Here is a 17,000-nt window from a genome sequence, read left to right on the forward strand (position 1 = left end):
CATAAAAGTGCTTAAGTGGCTTGGTTTTGATTTAAACACTTAGAAAACCAGTTTAAAACAGTTTTTGTGGCATTGTAGTTTTTTTAGGCCAGATTTATTGGAGTCTTCGAGGAATTGTTCTCTACTTAATGTGTAAGTATTATTTTGCTCAACTTTAATTCAAGTTTTAGCCAAGTTATAGCCACTGCAGCCTCTGCTGGTTTGCATCTTAACGCTACTGTAATGTTGTACTACTTCTGTGTAGATTGTAAAGGTATGATGACGACATTAGCATAGCTTGGGTGTATTGGAAGGACTTAGCTAATGACTAAAGCTTAAGGTGCCGTTAGATCATTGTGATGCAGTCTATGAGCGGTTCGGCTGACAAATGTAAGTGAGGGACATCTGTATTTATTAGACGAGCAGGTACCAGACTGGACCGTGTGTGCAGTAGAAGCCTCCGGCCTGCTACAGCTAGAATCCGACCTACAAACACCAGCCAGAGCTTCGTCTGCTGCCACGCGGCAAATCCACCATGGCCTCCTCCCTTTCCTCCACCGTTCTGTCTGTGCTGCGCTTCCTGGACCAGTGAGTGCAAACTGAGTTTATATGTGTGTTTTATTCTGTAGCTATGAGCAGGTGAAGCAGCCAGTAGATCCCAGGTTATGACTCAGGCCTGTATCTTGAACACCTTTGATTTCAGTTGCAGTGAAACTATTCAGTGTCTCACTGTTGCTGCAGTATCTCCACAGCTCCACACTGCAGGTCAATGCTCTGTCAGATCTTGTTCACAGTGAGTGAAGTGAGGAGACAACTCAGCAAAAAAACTCTCAGATAATTCAGTTCTTAACAGCTGAGAAACTATAAATCAAAGTGGACTTTTTTTTTAAACAGTGAATTGCACATGAATTAGTTCATTGGCACTGGCAGGAGTAGCAGAGGAGCAGCACAGCCAGTCTACGGAAGGGAAGATCTAAAGATGAGGAGTTTGTTCAGTGGTGCACACTTGTGAACATGAATGCAACACCACTGCTGGAATAAAATCCTATGGGTCACACTGTGCAGGAGATACTTGCTGAAATTATTGCAAATAATATAATATAATAATATAATATTAAAATGAGTTTGATCTGATTTATTTAATATTAGAAGAATTAAAAGCCAGAAAATACAAAATGCAGTTTTCAGATGGTGATTTTCATTAATGACTTCCCTTATTAAGGTAAAAAACCAGCCTAAACCTGCCTGGCCCTATGTGGAAAAAGTAATAGAATTAAATCCGATTGAGATGCTGTAGCATGATGTTAAACAGGCCGCTGGTGCTTGAAAACCCTCCAGTGTGGATCAATTAAAACAATTCTGCGAGGAAGAGTTGGCCAAAATGTGACTCACTGCCAGTTATCACAATCACTTGATTGCTGTTCTCGCTGCCAACGGTGACACAACCAGTCATTAGCTCCTGACCAGATGTCACACAGATAAAGTGTGTTGGTTAAATTCATTGAGTGCATTTATCATTAGGCATGTTTGAACTTTATTGATAGCTACTGGTAAACTGCAGTAACCTCAAGCCTCTAGTTCCCTTTTCGGCTTTAAAAATTGGTCTCATTTCAAAAGAGAACATTGTGAAGTATTGGTTACATAACTGGAATAATAACCCCAATAAACCATTCAGATTTTTTACAATATGGTCATTTTGTGTTACAGGGAAATAAGAAACTTTCCTACAGCTTTCCTTTCTACCTACATCTGTGCAGTATTTACCCTTCAGCTAAATGTAGGTCCAGAATATGATGGAATATCACAGTATGGAGAGAACCAGCAGAGCAGCAGGAAAACTTCCCTGCCCCAACCAGTCATTAGGTTCAAGGGGCAATTAGTTTTTCACATAGGGCAAACAGGTTTGGACAGTTTTTTTTCCCTTAGTAAATGAAATCATCATTTAAAAACTGCATTTTGTATTTGAGTTATCTTTATGGAGTATTTATTTATTTAGTTTATACACAAAATATGGAAACTAAAAGCACACAACAACACAAAATTAAATGTATTACTTCATAATTTATTTCATCATTTTTATATTAAAATCACCATGTGGTAAAGTTTGCGGAACAAGCCAGAATCACTTTCATTTTCTTGGGGATGCACATTCAGCTGTTTAGATATGTTTCTGATATAAAGAGGAAGTAGCCCTAGTCCAGTGTTGGGAGCTTTATTATACCATGTTTTGGTTTAAGATAACATCTTTCTGTTTTGTGAGTGGAGCTATTTATTGATTCAGCTGATACTTCTTCTTCTTCTTTTCCTTTCGGCTGCTCCCTTTCAGGGGTCTCCACAGTGAATCATGTGCCTCCATCTAACTCTGTCCTCTGCATCCTCTTCTCTCACACCAACTAACTTCATGTCCTCCCTCACTACATCCATAAATCTCCTTTTTGCTCTTCCTCTAGACCTCCTGCCTGGCAGCTCCAACCTCAGCATCCTTCTACCGATATAGTCACAGGTTCTCCTCTGAACATGACCAAACCACCTCAATCTGGCCTCTCTGACTTTATCTCCAAAACATATAACATGAGCTGTCCCTCGGATGTACTCATTCCTGATCCTGTCCATCTTCATCACTCCCAAAGAGAACCTCAACATCTTAAGCTCTGCTACCTCCAGCTCTGTCTTTTCTTCAGTGCAACAGTCTCTAAGCCGAACAACATCTCTGGTCTCACCACCGTCTTGAACACCTTTCCTTTCATTCTCGCTGATACTCTTTTATCACACAACACACCTGACACTTTTCTCCACCCGTTCCAACCTGCCTGCACTCGCCTCTTCACCTCTTTTCCACACTCACCGTTGCTCTGAACCGTTGACCCTAAATACTTAAAGTCCTGCACCTTCTTCACCTCTGCTCCCTGTAACCTCACCGTTCCACCTGGGTCCCTCTCATTCACACACATGTGTCACTACAAATAACAATGTCATCTGCAAACATCATAGTCCATGGAGATTCTTGTCTAACCTCATCTGTCAGTCTGTCCATCACCAGAGCAAACAAGAAGGGGCTCAAAGCCGATCCTTGATGCAGACCCACCTCCACCTTGAACTCCTCTGTCACACCTACAGCACACCTCACCACTGTCTTACAGCTCTCATACATGTCCTGCACCACTCTAACATACTTCTCTGCCACTCCAGACGTCCTCATACAATACCACAGCTCCTCTCTCGGCACCCTGTCATACGCTTTTTGTAAATCTACGAAGACACAATGCAACTCCCTATGACCCTCTCTGTACTTCTCCATCAGCGTCCTCAAAGCAAATACTGCATCTGTTGTACTCTTTCTAGGCATGAAACCATATTGCTGCTCACAAATGCTCACCTCTGCCCTTAGCCGAGCTTCCACTACTCTTTCCCACAACTTCATTGTGTGACTCATCAGCTTTATTCCTCTGTAGTTGCCACAGCTCTGCACATCTCCCTTGTTCTTAAAAATTGGTACCAGTACACTTTTCCTCCAGTCCTCTGGCATCCTCTCACTCTCCAAGATCTTGTTAAACAAACTAGTCAAAAACTCTACTGCCACCTCTCCTAGACACTTCCATACCTCCACAGGTTTGTCATCAGGACCAACTGCCTTTCCGCTCTTCATCCTCTTCAATGTCCTCCTCACTTCACTCTTACTAATCTTTGCTACTTCCTGCTTCACAACAGTCACCTCTTCTACTCTTCGTTCCCTTTCATTTTCCTCGTTCATCAACTCTTCAAAGTACTCCTTCCATCTTCCCATCACACTACTGGCACCTGTCAATACATTTCCATCCTTATGTTTAATCACCCTAACCTGCTGCACATCCTTCCCATCTCTATCTCTTTGTCTGGCCAACCTGTACAAATCCACCTCTCCCTCTTTAGTGTCCAACCTAACATACAAGTCCTCATATGCTCTTTGTTTGGCCTTTGCCACCTCTATCTTCACCTTACGCTGTATCTCCCTGTACTCCTGTCTACTCTCTTCAGTCCTCTCAGTGTCCCACTTCTTCTTAGCTAACCTCTTTCTCTGTATACACTCCTGAACTGCCTCGTTCCACCACCAAGTCTCCTTGTCCGCTTTCCTCTTTCCAGATGACACACCGAGTACCCTCCTACCTGTCTCCCTGATCAAATTAGCTGTAGTAGTCCAGTCATCTGGAAGCACCTCCAAACCACCCAGAGTCTGTCTCAGCTCCTCCCTGAAAACTAAACGACATTCTTCCTTTTTCAACTTCCACCACTTCGTCCTCTGCTCTGCCTTAGTCCTCCTTATCTTCCTCACCACCAGCATCATTTTGCACACCACCATCCTGTGTTGTCTGGCTACACTCTCCCCTACCAATGCTTTACAGTCACTGATCTCTTTCAGATTACAACGTCTACATAAGATGTAGTCTACCTGAGTGCTTCTCCCTCCGCTCTTGTACGTCACCCTATGTTCCTGCCTCTTCTGAAAGAAAGTGTTTACTACAGCCATTTCCATTCTCTTTGCAAAGTCAACCACCATCTGACCTTCTGCGTTCCTGTCCTGAACACCAAACCTGCCCATAACAGTCTCATCACCTCTGTTCCCTTCACCTACATGCCCATTGAAATCTGCACCAATGACAACTCTCTCACCTCTGGGGATGCTCTGCATCACTTCATCTAACTCACTCCAGAATTTCTCCTTCTCTTCTAACTCACATCCTACCTGTGGGGCATAACCACTCACAACATTGAACATCACCCCTTCAACTTCCAGCTTCAGACTCATCAACCTGTCTGATACTCTTTTCACCTCTAGAACATTCCTCACAAAATCCTCTTTCAATATAACTCCTACTCCATTTCTCTTCCTATCTGACCCATGGTAAAACAACTTGAACCCTGCTCCTAAGCTTCTAGCCTTGCTACCTTTCCACCTGGTCTCCTGGACACACAGTATGTCCACCTTCCTTCTCTGCATCATGTCGATCAACTCCCTAGCCTTCCCTGTCATAGTACCAACATTCAAAGTCCCTACTGTCAGTCCTACATTCTTAGCTTTCCTCTTCTCTCTCTGCCTACGAACACACCTTCCTCCTCTTCTTCTTCGTCTTCGACCAACAGTAGTCCAATTTCCACCGGTACCCTGTAGGTCAACAGCACCGGTGGCGGTCGTTGTTAACCCGGGCCCCGACCGATCCGGTATGGAAGCCTTTGTCACGATTCGCATGTTTGATTTGGCATGTGTTTTACGTCGGATGCCCTTCCTGCCACAACCCTCTGCATTTATCCAGACTTGGGACTGGCACAAGAAGACACTGGCTTGTGCCCCCTTGCGGTTGCATTATTGATTCAGCTGATACTGTGCAGTATTAATGCAGCGTGTTAACCTCCAACATTTGTTGCCTCCACATCATCTGGGACTGGCCACTAAGTAACTTAAAGGGAAATAATCTGTGACCACAAATGCACTGTTTCTCTGAAGACCACATCCTGTTTCGCAAGCAGGGTTTTTATTGATTCAAATAACTAATACTGAGCAGTAGTTCTTATCCACGGTATTAACCTCCTAGTCTGTGTTAATGGAGATGAGCAGAGCAGCTATTCTCACCGTGTCAGGTACTGTGCTTCTGTATTTACCAGTCACTTCCAGGAAGTTGCTGGACTCTGTATTTTTTTTTTAGAAGGCCACAAATTCCAGGTGTGTGGCACACAGGCTTCTGGTTAAATTGTTATGATAGTGGCATTTGAACTTCCTGGAAGGACCACATTTGTCAGGTTGTCTTAATTATTCCTGGTCATCCAACTAAGTACAATATGTGCAGTGTTAGGTCAGGAGTGTAAAACTAAAGAGAAATGCAAAACAGTCAACAGTTGTAAGTGAAACTAAATACTAAACTAAATATTTGGGCACATTTATCCCATTTCCTGTAGTTGTAGCTGAGTTCACTGTTAGCCCAACTCAGTTTAAGAAAGCCACAACAGTAGAATCCCTGACTGCCCATGTATTTGTCTGTAATAGTAGAGCTATGTTCTGTGGATTTATTGATAGATAACTGTCAGTGATAATCTGTCAGTGATGTCCAATTATAGATTTTTGAACAATAATGAATCTTATGAAGGCAAAACAGAGAGTTTCACTTACAGCTGTTGACTGTTTTGCATTTCTCTTTAGTTTTACACTCCTGACCTAACACTGCACATATTGTACTAAGTTGGATGACCAGGAATAATTAAGACAATCTGACATTTTAGGTCTCTGCCACGTGAGTTTGTCACACTTTCGGCTCTTTCAGAGTTTGCTCATCTCTTGTCCTGCACGATGGCGTGTGATGACAGTGTATGGTCTGTAGGTGGCGCTCAGCTTACACTCACAGTTACGGCACCAGGATCACGCACACGTCATAGTCCCGACCACAGACTACAGTATTACTGTATTTGTACACCAACAAGGGACTGGAGTAAAAGATGTATCCAGTATTATTCAAGAGCCATGAGAACATCAAACTTTTCCCAAACAAAAACTTTAAGCGATCACACTGATAATTACTGTTCAGACATGGCAGCATGACTATGTGCACTTTACTGTTTTATTTATTTTATTTTTTACTTCTTCAAAAGCTTCTCACCGTAAAAGATGAAGCTTATATGCACTGTTGTATCACGTAAAGTAAAGCAAATAAAAACTGGTTTCACCTGGGAATTACTGCAGCCTGCTGGTGTCTCATTTTTTAAAATCTTCATCAGGCTGAGGTTATTTTGATAATGCACTAAATATTGAGCTGGATAAGACTAAGTGGAGTCAGGAAATATTTTATGACCGATGCGAATAATTATTGAATTTATACTCACTATATTCATCCTAAAAAAAAAATGTGATGAGACAACAGAAGATAAACCGAACCTTAAATAGTTTACTGGTGCAACAGATGAATAATAGGATGTGTGATAACAGAAACAGGAGGAGAGACAATGAAAAAGACTCATGAAGACAGATTTTAGGAGACTGGGTGGAATCTTAAGCCTGTCTCAAACATGAACTCCGTGTTAGAAGAATCCAGCCTCGGTTGCCTTTCAGACATGTAACTCGAGTGAGAAGCATCGTCATGTGTGAAAAATGTTACATTTGGGGGAAAATGTTTTGTCTACAGCACATTGGAGCCGTGCAACTGATAAAAAAAGGTTAAATCAGTCAACTACAGCGGCAGGTGAGTGACATCTTAGTAAAACGCCCACTTGATCGCTTTTAATCCTGTTTCGGGACAGAGCAGCGTGCTACACGCACGCGCTCACGCGCATAATAGGGGCGCTGCACAAGGGGGCTTGTAGGATATAATCAGCATTTTATTTTGACATTTTCACTCAAACCCACTCCTAAAAAAAAAGTCAGGATAAAGTCAGAATTTCACTGAGGGGCTACAGTTGCAGTAGTTTCTATTTGTAGTTGTGTTTTCCCGCCACCTTAAAGCTGCTGTGTCCCTGTTTTCAGTCTCTTAGATGTTAAGAAGATTCGCACATTCAGCCTGATCACGTGCGATCGCGTCCCCCGAAAAACAGCAGTTGCAGTCTTTGTCTCATCAAACAAAACCAAGTGTACAGGTACAACGCAAATGGGCGAATGCGAATCCGCATTGTAAAAGTGCTATATAAGAGCTGTTTACGATCGGAGTCGTCCTTCACATCTCTCAGGTGTGAGACCATCTCCATGGTTACCTGCCCTGATTTTTTCCAGTTTCACCTGGAAAAGGCTCCCGCCGCTCTCCTGTGTCTGGTTAGTCACTAACACATGATGTTTCAAACAGGTAGCGGATCAAGCTGGTAGTTAATTAACCAGGAACCAATTGATAGTTTTTAAATCTCAGACTCGTACAGGCCACTTTCTGTTAGTTTCAGTTTGATCGAAATGTGGTCGGACTTTGATGTAGAGACGAGCAGACATCTCTCCATGGTGATGACTATAATCCAAATAAATGAGCCCTCAAAAGGATTTTGCAGTTTAGTTGCTTATGAACTTCACAATCTTTCGGAAATTGTATGTCCATCACATCACGTGACAGAGTCAACAGAAACACAGGGTTATGACAGCAGCTGTGTGATAGATCAGATTTTAAACCAGTTTTCACCAAGAAGTTGTTACTGCATCCACAGTAGGATTGAGTACTGTGGACGAGGACATTTGGTGGCTGGAAAGATGAACTGCAGCTTGGATTTAATGAGCCTTTCTCTGCATTAAACACACTGCTTTCCTGAGGGAAGGCCACCAAAAACCATGACCCTTCAATGGCTACATCTGTAAATGGTATGTGATGGTCAAATGTTCACTACAGCCTCTTGATCCCATGATAACTGGTAACAGTCTGAGACTGAAGAAGCTGCTTTTCTAACCCTTTAGCCACTTGTTAGCAACTGCCTTGTTTAAGACCTGTAAAAGCTCAAAAATATGACAAGTGGGGTATTTATTTAAGATTTTGTCAGCGAATAACACAGACTCTTATTTCTGGCTTTTAACCAACCAGAAGGCTTGTAATTCTTATTAGCAACCACCTGCCTCAGTTCTACATTTGAATTACCCTCATTAAAATATCCTGTTTGATCAATAGAAAAAATGAAGGCCGATATAAGTGTCGTAGCTATGTTTTCCCTAAAAAGCATTCAGATTTGTTTGCACGTGACATGCTGACAGTACACTACTACTACAGGAACCTCAATCACAGAACAGTGGCGATGTTGGCACAATTCTTGAACTGCTGAGCTTCAAATCCAAGCACCCAGACTCCACAGATGCGGTTGACTGATAAAGCGTAATCTTCCGCTCAGTTCGAAGACCATCTTTGCCATTATATTGGAATAGAGTAAATATGATAATGTGTAGTGGGGATGATACACATAAAAATTGGCTGCAAATATTTATCTTGTTAAACAAAAAATGCACATTCTGTCTTGGACAAATGTAAATTAACTTCATAACTAGATCTATTTTGTAAAGATGCAAGAAAACGTTTTTATTAATATCACAGGTTTAATTAATTACTTCTGTTCAGATTAACTTTTTTATTGTTGTCCAAAATTCCCCAGATGCTAAATTGGGTGTGGGTCCCACTCGCACATCTGCGTTTAACACAGATCACACATTTTCCTGCGAGCTTATCACGACGATTACAGTCTCGTCACAAAATGAAACTTCAGGCTCTGTATGGGTTAGAATGACTGAAGTTAATGTGCACATGGCCTTCAGCTGATGGGAAACACCTGAACAGTGTAAAGCTTAACCACTATGCAAAAAATGATTAAGCAAATCTCTCATCAGACCTTCACTTTCAACTTTAGTCTACTCAGAATGACCACAGCACAGCGCTTCACATAAATTACATTTCTAGAAATGGCCCTGTTACCACATGGACTGGGGATGTGAATAGAATTTCTTTCAAGAAAAGTGAAAGACACACTACTAGGACCAGGCTACAAAATTACTCAGTAATTTCTAATGACTATATTTTAAAGGTCCATGCAGAGTCTTTTATGCATTTCTACGTGGGGAATTCACAGGGTCTGCTCATGCATATTAATAATCCAAAGAGGAAGGAACCCAGAGCAGCTTTTAACAGCTTGGTTTTTGCGTATTACAATTGTTCCAATCCATGAAGACTGTCTTTAAAGACCACATCCTCATCTTTTCTTGTATTATTCTTCAAATGACAGCTTTCTTTTTCTTTCTTTTTTCTTTTTTACCCGCTGATTTAATTGTGATTTAGCAAAGGCCCGAGGAGCAGCTATGAGTGCATCAGTGAGCTTCCTGGGTTTCGCTTTTCTCTCTTTGTTGGGTAATGTACAGCTGTATTTATATTGTAAGGTAGTTAGCATGCAGGATGGTGAATCGCTGATTTGAAACTAACTCAAGTATTGTCCTTAAGTACAAATCCCTCCATGCTACTTTACACTGAGAACTTGCTGCATGTTCACAATTCTTGATTTTTAGTGGGGCAAATTTGAGTTTCGGGTATTAAGGCCAAAACATTGCTAAAATGTTGAATTGGAACAAGGTTTGGTTTTAAACTTCATTACCAGTCAAATTCCTAAAAATCTCAGCTTACGTGTCACCCGCTGGATGATCAAACATTTAAAAAACAGGAGAACAACAAACAAAAATGTATTTGCATTTGAACAAAATAATGTGTTCGGATCCAGGGAATTTCAATTTTATAAATTTATGTTATTGTTATTTCGGCTTGCGTGAAATGCAGTATAAAAGGGAGAGTTCCAACAATTCTGTAATTTCTGTTTCTCTGTCTAGAAAAAGGCTGCTTTTATTTATGAACAGTGTCACGGTTGTTGTCTTCTGTTCTACATTTCCTACGTTTTTTCAGCTTTTTTTTCTTCCAACATTCAGTAAACATTGTATTAATTTGCACGTTCACTGTTGTTCCTTTGCTGCACCCTGTATATGATGTGCTGTCTCACTGTATTTAGAGATTAAATCTGCTAATGCTTTGCATTATAAATTCACTAAACAATTGGTAGATTTCCCCATTTCCCTGTTGCTGTAAACCAAAATGTCACTTGAACTTGGACAGTTTAACCCCCCACCCCAACACCTGTTAGAAAGTCCCTGATAATGAAGGGCTTCATTTCAGTTCTGGCTAAAAGAATATAGTAAAGCGATGTGAGCCACTGATGGTCTTCATGTCAATGGCTTAGACAAAAAAGCTAAAGTAGATTAGTTATGTGCGTATGTAATGTATCTTCACACAGTGAAGCACAATGACACAAGTCTCTCTTGTCATGTTTTTATTAAGCCATTTCTGTTGTTCTGTGTTACAGTGGTACAGGCTCACAATAGGTGGGGAGTGACTTACCCTGCTACTCACATCTGTGCTATAAAAGGATCAACGGTAGAAATATACTGTAGCTACACTTTTTCATCCAAGAAAAAGTTAGCAAAAGGATATTACTGGTTTACTGAAAGCAGTGGTGATGAACCTGTGCCTCTGAAATTAGACGAACACTACAGAGCTCGTGTGAACTACCAATGTGATATTTTGAAAAGCTGCACACTCACAATCAAAGACCTGCAGCTGAATGACTCAGCTGTCTACAAGTTCAGGTTCATATCAGGCTATTACGATGAAAAATATACTGGTGAACCCGGAGTCACTTTGTCTGTCACAGGTAAAATGTTCATTCGTGGTAATTAAATCTAAAACAATGTTTGGGTTTGCATGCATACAGTAATTGTCTCCCTCACAGATCCGCATCTGCAGGTGAAAAGTTACTTTAACTCACGTCTTGAGTGCAGCAGTAGTTGTAGTCTACCTGTTCCTTCTTCCTTTGTCTGGTACAAAAATGGACAGGAAATTAATGCGCAAACATCGGATTCTTATTCCGGCCACTTTGGTCCTGCAGACAGTTTTTCCTGTGCTTTATGGAAACACAAGGAATTCCCCTCTCCGCCTGTGTGTAAGTTTACACCACAGTCTTCCATTAACATATGTAACTCTACAAGATGCTGTTATAACTGCATGTACACATGTTAGCAGTGTGGCCTTAGAACTGGCCAAGTATTATAGATGTAAAACTTATCCAGTGCTTTAAGGTGGAGAGAGACATTGGCTTATGTCTTTTGCATTTGGGTCATCTCTGACTATAGTATGCAGCATTAGCATGTTATAGCGAGTGTGAGCATGTTAGTTCAAAGCATGTGCCTGGTCCTAAGAAATTACCCTAATATTTTTATCTTTCAGGTGGTAAAGATCAATCCTGCAACAGAGTGATTTACAATGTCAGAGAAATCTGTGCCTTTAAAGACTCGTCAGTGGATATTTCTTGTACCTACAACAGTTTTAAAGAACCAGTTGAATCTAAATTCTGGTTCAGTCCTGAACATAGTCGTCAGTGGCAGAATCCCTCACAGCCTGAGGATCTTAGTAAAGACTCCCAGTATTCAGGTCGTGTTCAGGTCTTTGAGACAGAGACAGGACGCTCCACTCTGAGAATCACTGACCTGAGAGAGACAGATTCAGCCCATTATCACTTCAAATTCATAACACAGAACTTTGAATGGAGGAGCAGTTTACCTGGAACCACTCTGACTGTCACAGGTACGGTTGTAAACAAACTGAAGCCAACATTCCTCAAATGAATGAAGTGATAATGTTGTAGGTTAATATATATTTTATGCAGTAAACTGTATGTTTACACCATATGTTAATGTAGAATAATGTAGCATGAATATATACTGTATCCAACATTTGTCTGCTTTACTTTAAACTGAATGAGCTTTTATTTTCATGCTAATCATACTAATTACACCATTTTGCCATCACCTCAATTCAAGATTCAAAAAACTTTATTGATCCCATAGGGAAATTGTGTTGCCTTATTACAGGAACAAGTGTTCCTCTGTGCAGCCAGCACACAGTGGACTGGGTGGGAGGGATTGTCCAGGACTGAGAGGAGTTTGGCCAACATTCTCCTCTCAGAGACAACATGCAGAGGGTCCAGCTTCTCCCCCAGAACAGAGTCAGTCCTCCCTATTAGTTTGTCCAGTCTGTTACTGTTGGCCACAATCATATTGCTGCCCCAGCAAACCACAGCATATAGGATGGAGCTGGCTACTACACACTGATAAAACACCCGCAGCACGTTGCTGCAGATGTTGAAGGACCTTAGTCTCTTTAGAAAATACAGGTTGCTCTGTGTATTCCTGTAGATTGATGGATTGATGCTGCATTAACTGACCAGTCCAGTTTTATCCAGGTGGACACTTATGTTATTTGTAATCCAAAACCATCTCCACAGGAGTCCCGGACATTCTGAAGTCCACCACCAGTTCTTCTGATTTGCAGATGTTGACCTGGACATTATTGTGCTCACAGCAGTTAACACAACTGTCCACCACTGATGTGTACTCTGATATCTCCACCCTGGATGCATCCAACAACCACAGGGTCACCAGAAAAGTTCTGCTGGCAAGACTCTGAGTTGTACCTGAAGTCAGAGTTTTACAGGGTGAAGAGAAATGGAGATAATACTGTCTACTGGGGAGCACCTGTGCTGCAGGTCACAGTGTCAGACACACATTTCTGCAGGTGGATGTTCTGGGGTTGGTCCGTGAGGTAGTAGATCCAGGCAACCATGGGGGGTCAATGAGCAGGAAAGGCTAGATTGTGTTAAAAGCACTGAAGAAGTCAAAGAACATAATCCTACAGACCATCCCAGTCTTTTTCAGGTGGGTGTAGATTTGGTGTAGCAGGTGGATGAGGGTGTTGTCCACCCCCAGTCGAAGCTGATAAGCAAACAGGAATGGGTCCAGACATGGTTTCACCCGAGACCGGAGGAAGTCCAGGAATAGTCTCTCCAACACTTTCATGATGTGGGAGGTTGGAGGTATCCTTCAGTTGGAACCTCTGTTCTAGTTTGCTCCTGTAACCCTCCTCCCCCTCTTTGATCTTCACTGACAGCCATCTCTGGACCTCCCTCGTGGCTTCCCTGTCACCTGATCTGAATGCTGCCTTCTTCTTATTCAGGATTACTTTAATGTCTTTGGTGACCAATAGCTTGTTTTTTGGGAAGCAGCGGACAGTATTTGTTGGTACACAGATGTCAACACAGAAGTTGATAAAATCTGTAATGCAGCCTGTCAATCCATAAACGTTCTCACCACGTGTCTCACAAAGTGTCTTCCAATCCTTGGCTTGGAAACATCTTTTCACTGTTTCAGTGGTGGGAGGCTGCCTTCAAACCAGGGGCACGTACAGAGGCAGGAGCTAGATCAGGTTGTGGTCCGACCTTTCTGGGGGGATGGCAGAAGAGCTGTAGGCCTCTTGAACATTTGAATACATCAGGTCCAGTGTCTTCTCCTCCTGGTGTGACAATCCACATACTGTGTAAAGGTGGGAATGGTTGCATGGTTGAAGTCACCAGAGATCATAAAGAGGGCGTCAGGATTTTGGGTCTGGAGTCTGTGTCAGAGTATGTCACATGCTTTCTGTGAAGGGAGGAATATGGACTAATCAATATGGCATGTGAGAACTCTCTGGGCATATAGTATGGATGGAGGCCCACCGCCAACAGTTCCATGTCAGGGGAACAGACTCTTCCTTTCACAGTAACATAACCAGCATGACACCACCTGTTGTTGATGTAGGCCCAACATGACTAGGCCCCGTCCTTTCCTCTGATCCACCCGCACTGTGCTGAAAGCCGTCAATACTGATGCATGTGTCGGGCATAATGTCCGGCAGCCGTATCTCCATGAAAGACATTTGACTACATTGTCAAAAGAGATTTTCCTTTCTCACCAGTGCAGTGAGCTCGTTCACTCACCACTGCATTCTCCAAAATGCAGTCAATGCAAATTCAACCAATTCCCTAATGCAGCCAGGACTATTGCTATTCAATTCAACTTTTTTAGTTTTGTCCCAATTTATCACCTCAAGGCACTTTGTCCAATAAAGCCAAAACTACAGAGCTTTATAGAGAAAACACAACACATACCCCTAAAGTAAGCACTAGGGCAACAGTGGCGAGGAAAACTCTCCCTAATGAAAGAAACTTTGAACAGAACTGGGCTTAGTGGCTAATTGCCTTGACTGGATGGCGAATGGAAAGCAGAGAGAGAAAGGAAAAGAAGAGCAACAACAACATATTGGGCAGGTTTACCAGTAACTACACGTTAGAAAAACGCAGCTTGACTCCCCCAGTGAGTGTGATACAAGATTCATTCTCAAACGGCATTTCTGTTTCTTGTTTAATGATACAGATATTCAGATGCAAGTGGTTGAGACTTCACAAGAGCTAAGGCTCAATTGTCAGACCCGTTGTCATATTCTTGATGGTTCTTATATCTGGTACAAAAATGGAGAGAAAATTAATGGAAAAAGATCATCTTCTTATTCAATTTCCTATGACAATCAACACAGCTACTCCTGTGCTGTAAAGGGACTCGAGGATTTTCCATCGCATTCAGCATGTAAGTACATTTTGGTAAACATTAACTTTAAAAAAATATAAGTGTAATATGAATGGATATTTTAGTTTAGTTGAATTATTGATACCATTTTCTTAAATATTATATTAATTAATGTTACAGGTGTTCGTGGCCAATTCTGCAACAGAGTGACGTACACTCACAGGAGAATCTGTGTCTGCAAAGGTTCATCAGTGGACATTTCATGTACTTACAACGGTTATAATTATGTTACATCTAAATTCTGGTTCAGTCCTGAACGTAGTCGTCAGTGGCAGAATCCCTCACAGCCTGAGGATCTTAGTAAAGACTCCCAGTATTCAGGTCGTGTTCAGGTCTTTGAGACAGAGACAAGACGCTCCACTTTGAGAATCACTAACCTGAGAGAGACAGATTCAGCCCACTATCACTTCAAATTCATAACTCGGGGCTTTGAATGGAGGAGCAGTTTACCTGGAACAACTCTGACTGTCACAGGTACTGATCTGCACTGATGGAATCTGCTGAATATTGAATATAGAAAGACTTTGTGGTATTTCATTAGTGATTATGTTATTGTGCATGTTAATATTAATAATTTATATATAAACAAAAAATAATGTATTTTAAAATTTGAGACAGTTGACTAACGACATTACTGTCATGTAGCTTTGCAGGTGCAGGTGATCAAAGTAATAATACGTGAGACTTACACTGAAGCAGAGCTAAAGTGTCACAGCAGCTGCAGCCCTTTTGCTTTTGTGTGGCTCAAGAATGGAAAAAAAATAAGCCTGGAGGACATTTACTATAAAGGCCAGTTATATCCTGGGGATGAAGTCTCTTGTGCTTTTAAGGGACATGAGGGTTTGCGCTCTCCTTCAGTGTGTGAGTGAACGGCATGGATGTCACAGAGCACTTGCATTAACAACCAAAATGTTTCATTTATTCAGGAAATGTCATGAACTTCTGATTGTCATTTTTAATGTAATGTATCACACTGGTGGGTGTGTCTGTTTGTTTGTTCCATTTATATCAGTGTGTCAAGACTAAATGTTTGAGAGAGATCAGGAAAAAGCTGTTTAGACACTTATTTTTACCTGTGTCCACACCATATGCCCACAGAACTGTACTTTGCTTCATGTGTGGAAAGCGAAAAAATAAATGAGCTGGTTAATGACATCATTTTGATTTTCTCCTTCAGATGCACCAAAGGTTATCTTGGCTTTGGTGAGTGCTTCTGCTGAGGTTTTGGAGGGCGGTTCAGTGAATCTAACATGTAGCACTGATGCTAACCCTCCAGCTAATTATACCTGGTACAAGGAGAACCATGGACTGCTCAGTACAAAACATCATCTTGCCTTCAGCTCAATCCAGTCCTCTGACTCTGGACAATATTACTGCACAGCTGAGAATGAGCTGGGCAGGAGGAGATCGGAGTACGTTTTTATAAATGTGAAATGTGAGTGACACGTTTATACCAAATTTACACTTTAAATTTGTCCAACCTTGGGACTTTTGTCAGCCATGCACACTTTTCATGATGATGAATTTCTTCGGTCTTCTTCATAGCATGATTGTCAACAGCAAAAGTAATATACAAAAGAGTCAAGGCAATAATACATTGCTAAACAGATGCCAAGCAATTAAATATACCCGACTGTGAAAATAAATGGACAAAAAAACACAGAGCCTGAGTTTATTAGCACCACCGATGTTTAATGTAATGGAGGACAAGGCTCAGCGCGGCCACTCTGGGTGGTCTGCAGCTACACAGCCCCAAGCCCAGCAAAATGTGACACTGTGTACAGAGGTGGTAGAAGTACACATACTCTGTACTCAAGTAAAAGTACAGGTATTGACCTACACCACAAGTATGACTTCAAATCTTTTACTCAAGTAAAAGTCCTAAGCAGATTATTTACGTAGTATTACTTCATGTGCAAAGTACTCCATTAAGAAAACAATGTATTTTAAACTATACTGATTATGGTAATAATGACAAAACATGTACAGTAAATAATCAAAGATAAGGGTAAAACATTAGTGTTGGTAAAGGTGGAGCTGTGCTGATAAGTGGTTAATA

At 41.5% G+C, this 17,000-nt stretch overlaps 1 protein-coding gene across 1 annotated transcript; it reads left to right on the top strand.

Moving 5' to 3' along the window:
* The first annotated feature begins 9,559 nt into the window (after positions 1–9,559).
* On the top strand, positions 9,560–16,754 carry LOC137124644 (B-cell receptor CD22-like). The gene is made up of 9 exons (XM_067499755.1): positions 9,560–9,794; positions 10,792–11,139; positions 11,218–11,427; positions 11,712–12,068; positions 14,732–14,941; positions 15,062–15,415; positions 15,587–15,802; positions 16,119–16,376; positions 16,487–16,754. The coding sequence occupies exons 1-9, from the start codon at positions 9,746–9,748 to the stop codon at positions 16,489–16,491; spliced, it is 2,007 nt and encodes a 668-aa protein (XP_067355856.1). The 5' UTR covers positions 9,560–9,745; the 3' UTR covers positions 16,492–16,754.
* Positions 16,755–17,000: the final 246 nt, after the last annotated feature.

Source organism: Channa argus, chromosome 3 (genome assembly GCF_033026475.1).
Source record: "Channa argus isolate prfri chromosome 3, Channa argus male v1.0, whole genome shotgun sequence".
NCBI lineage: Eukaryota > Metazoa > Chordata > Actinopteri > Anabantiformes > Channidae > Channa > Channa argus.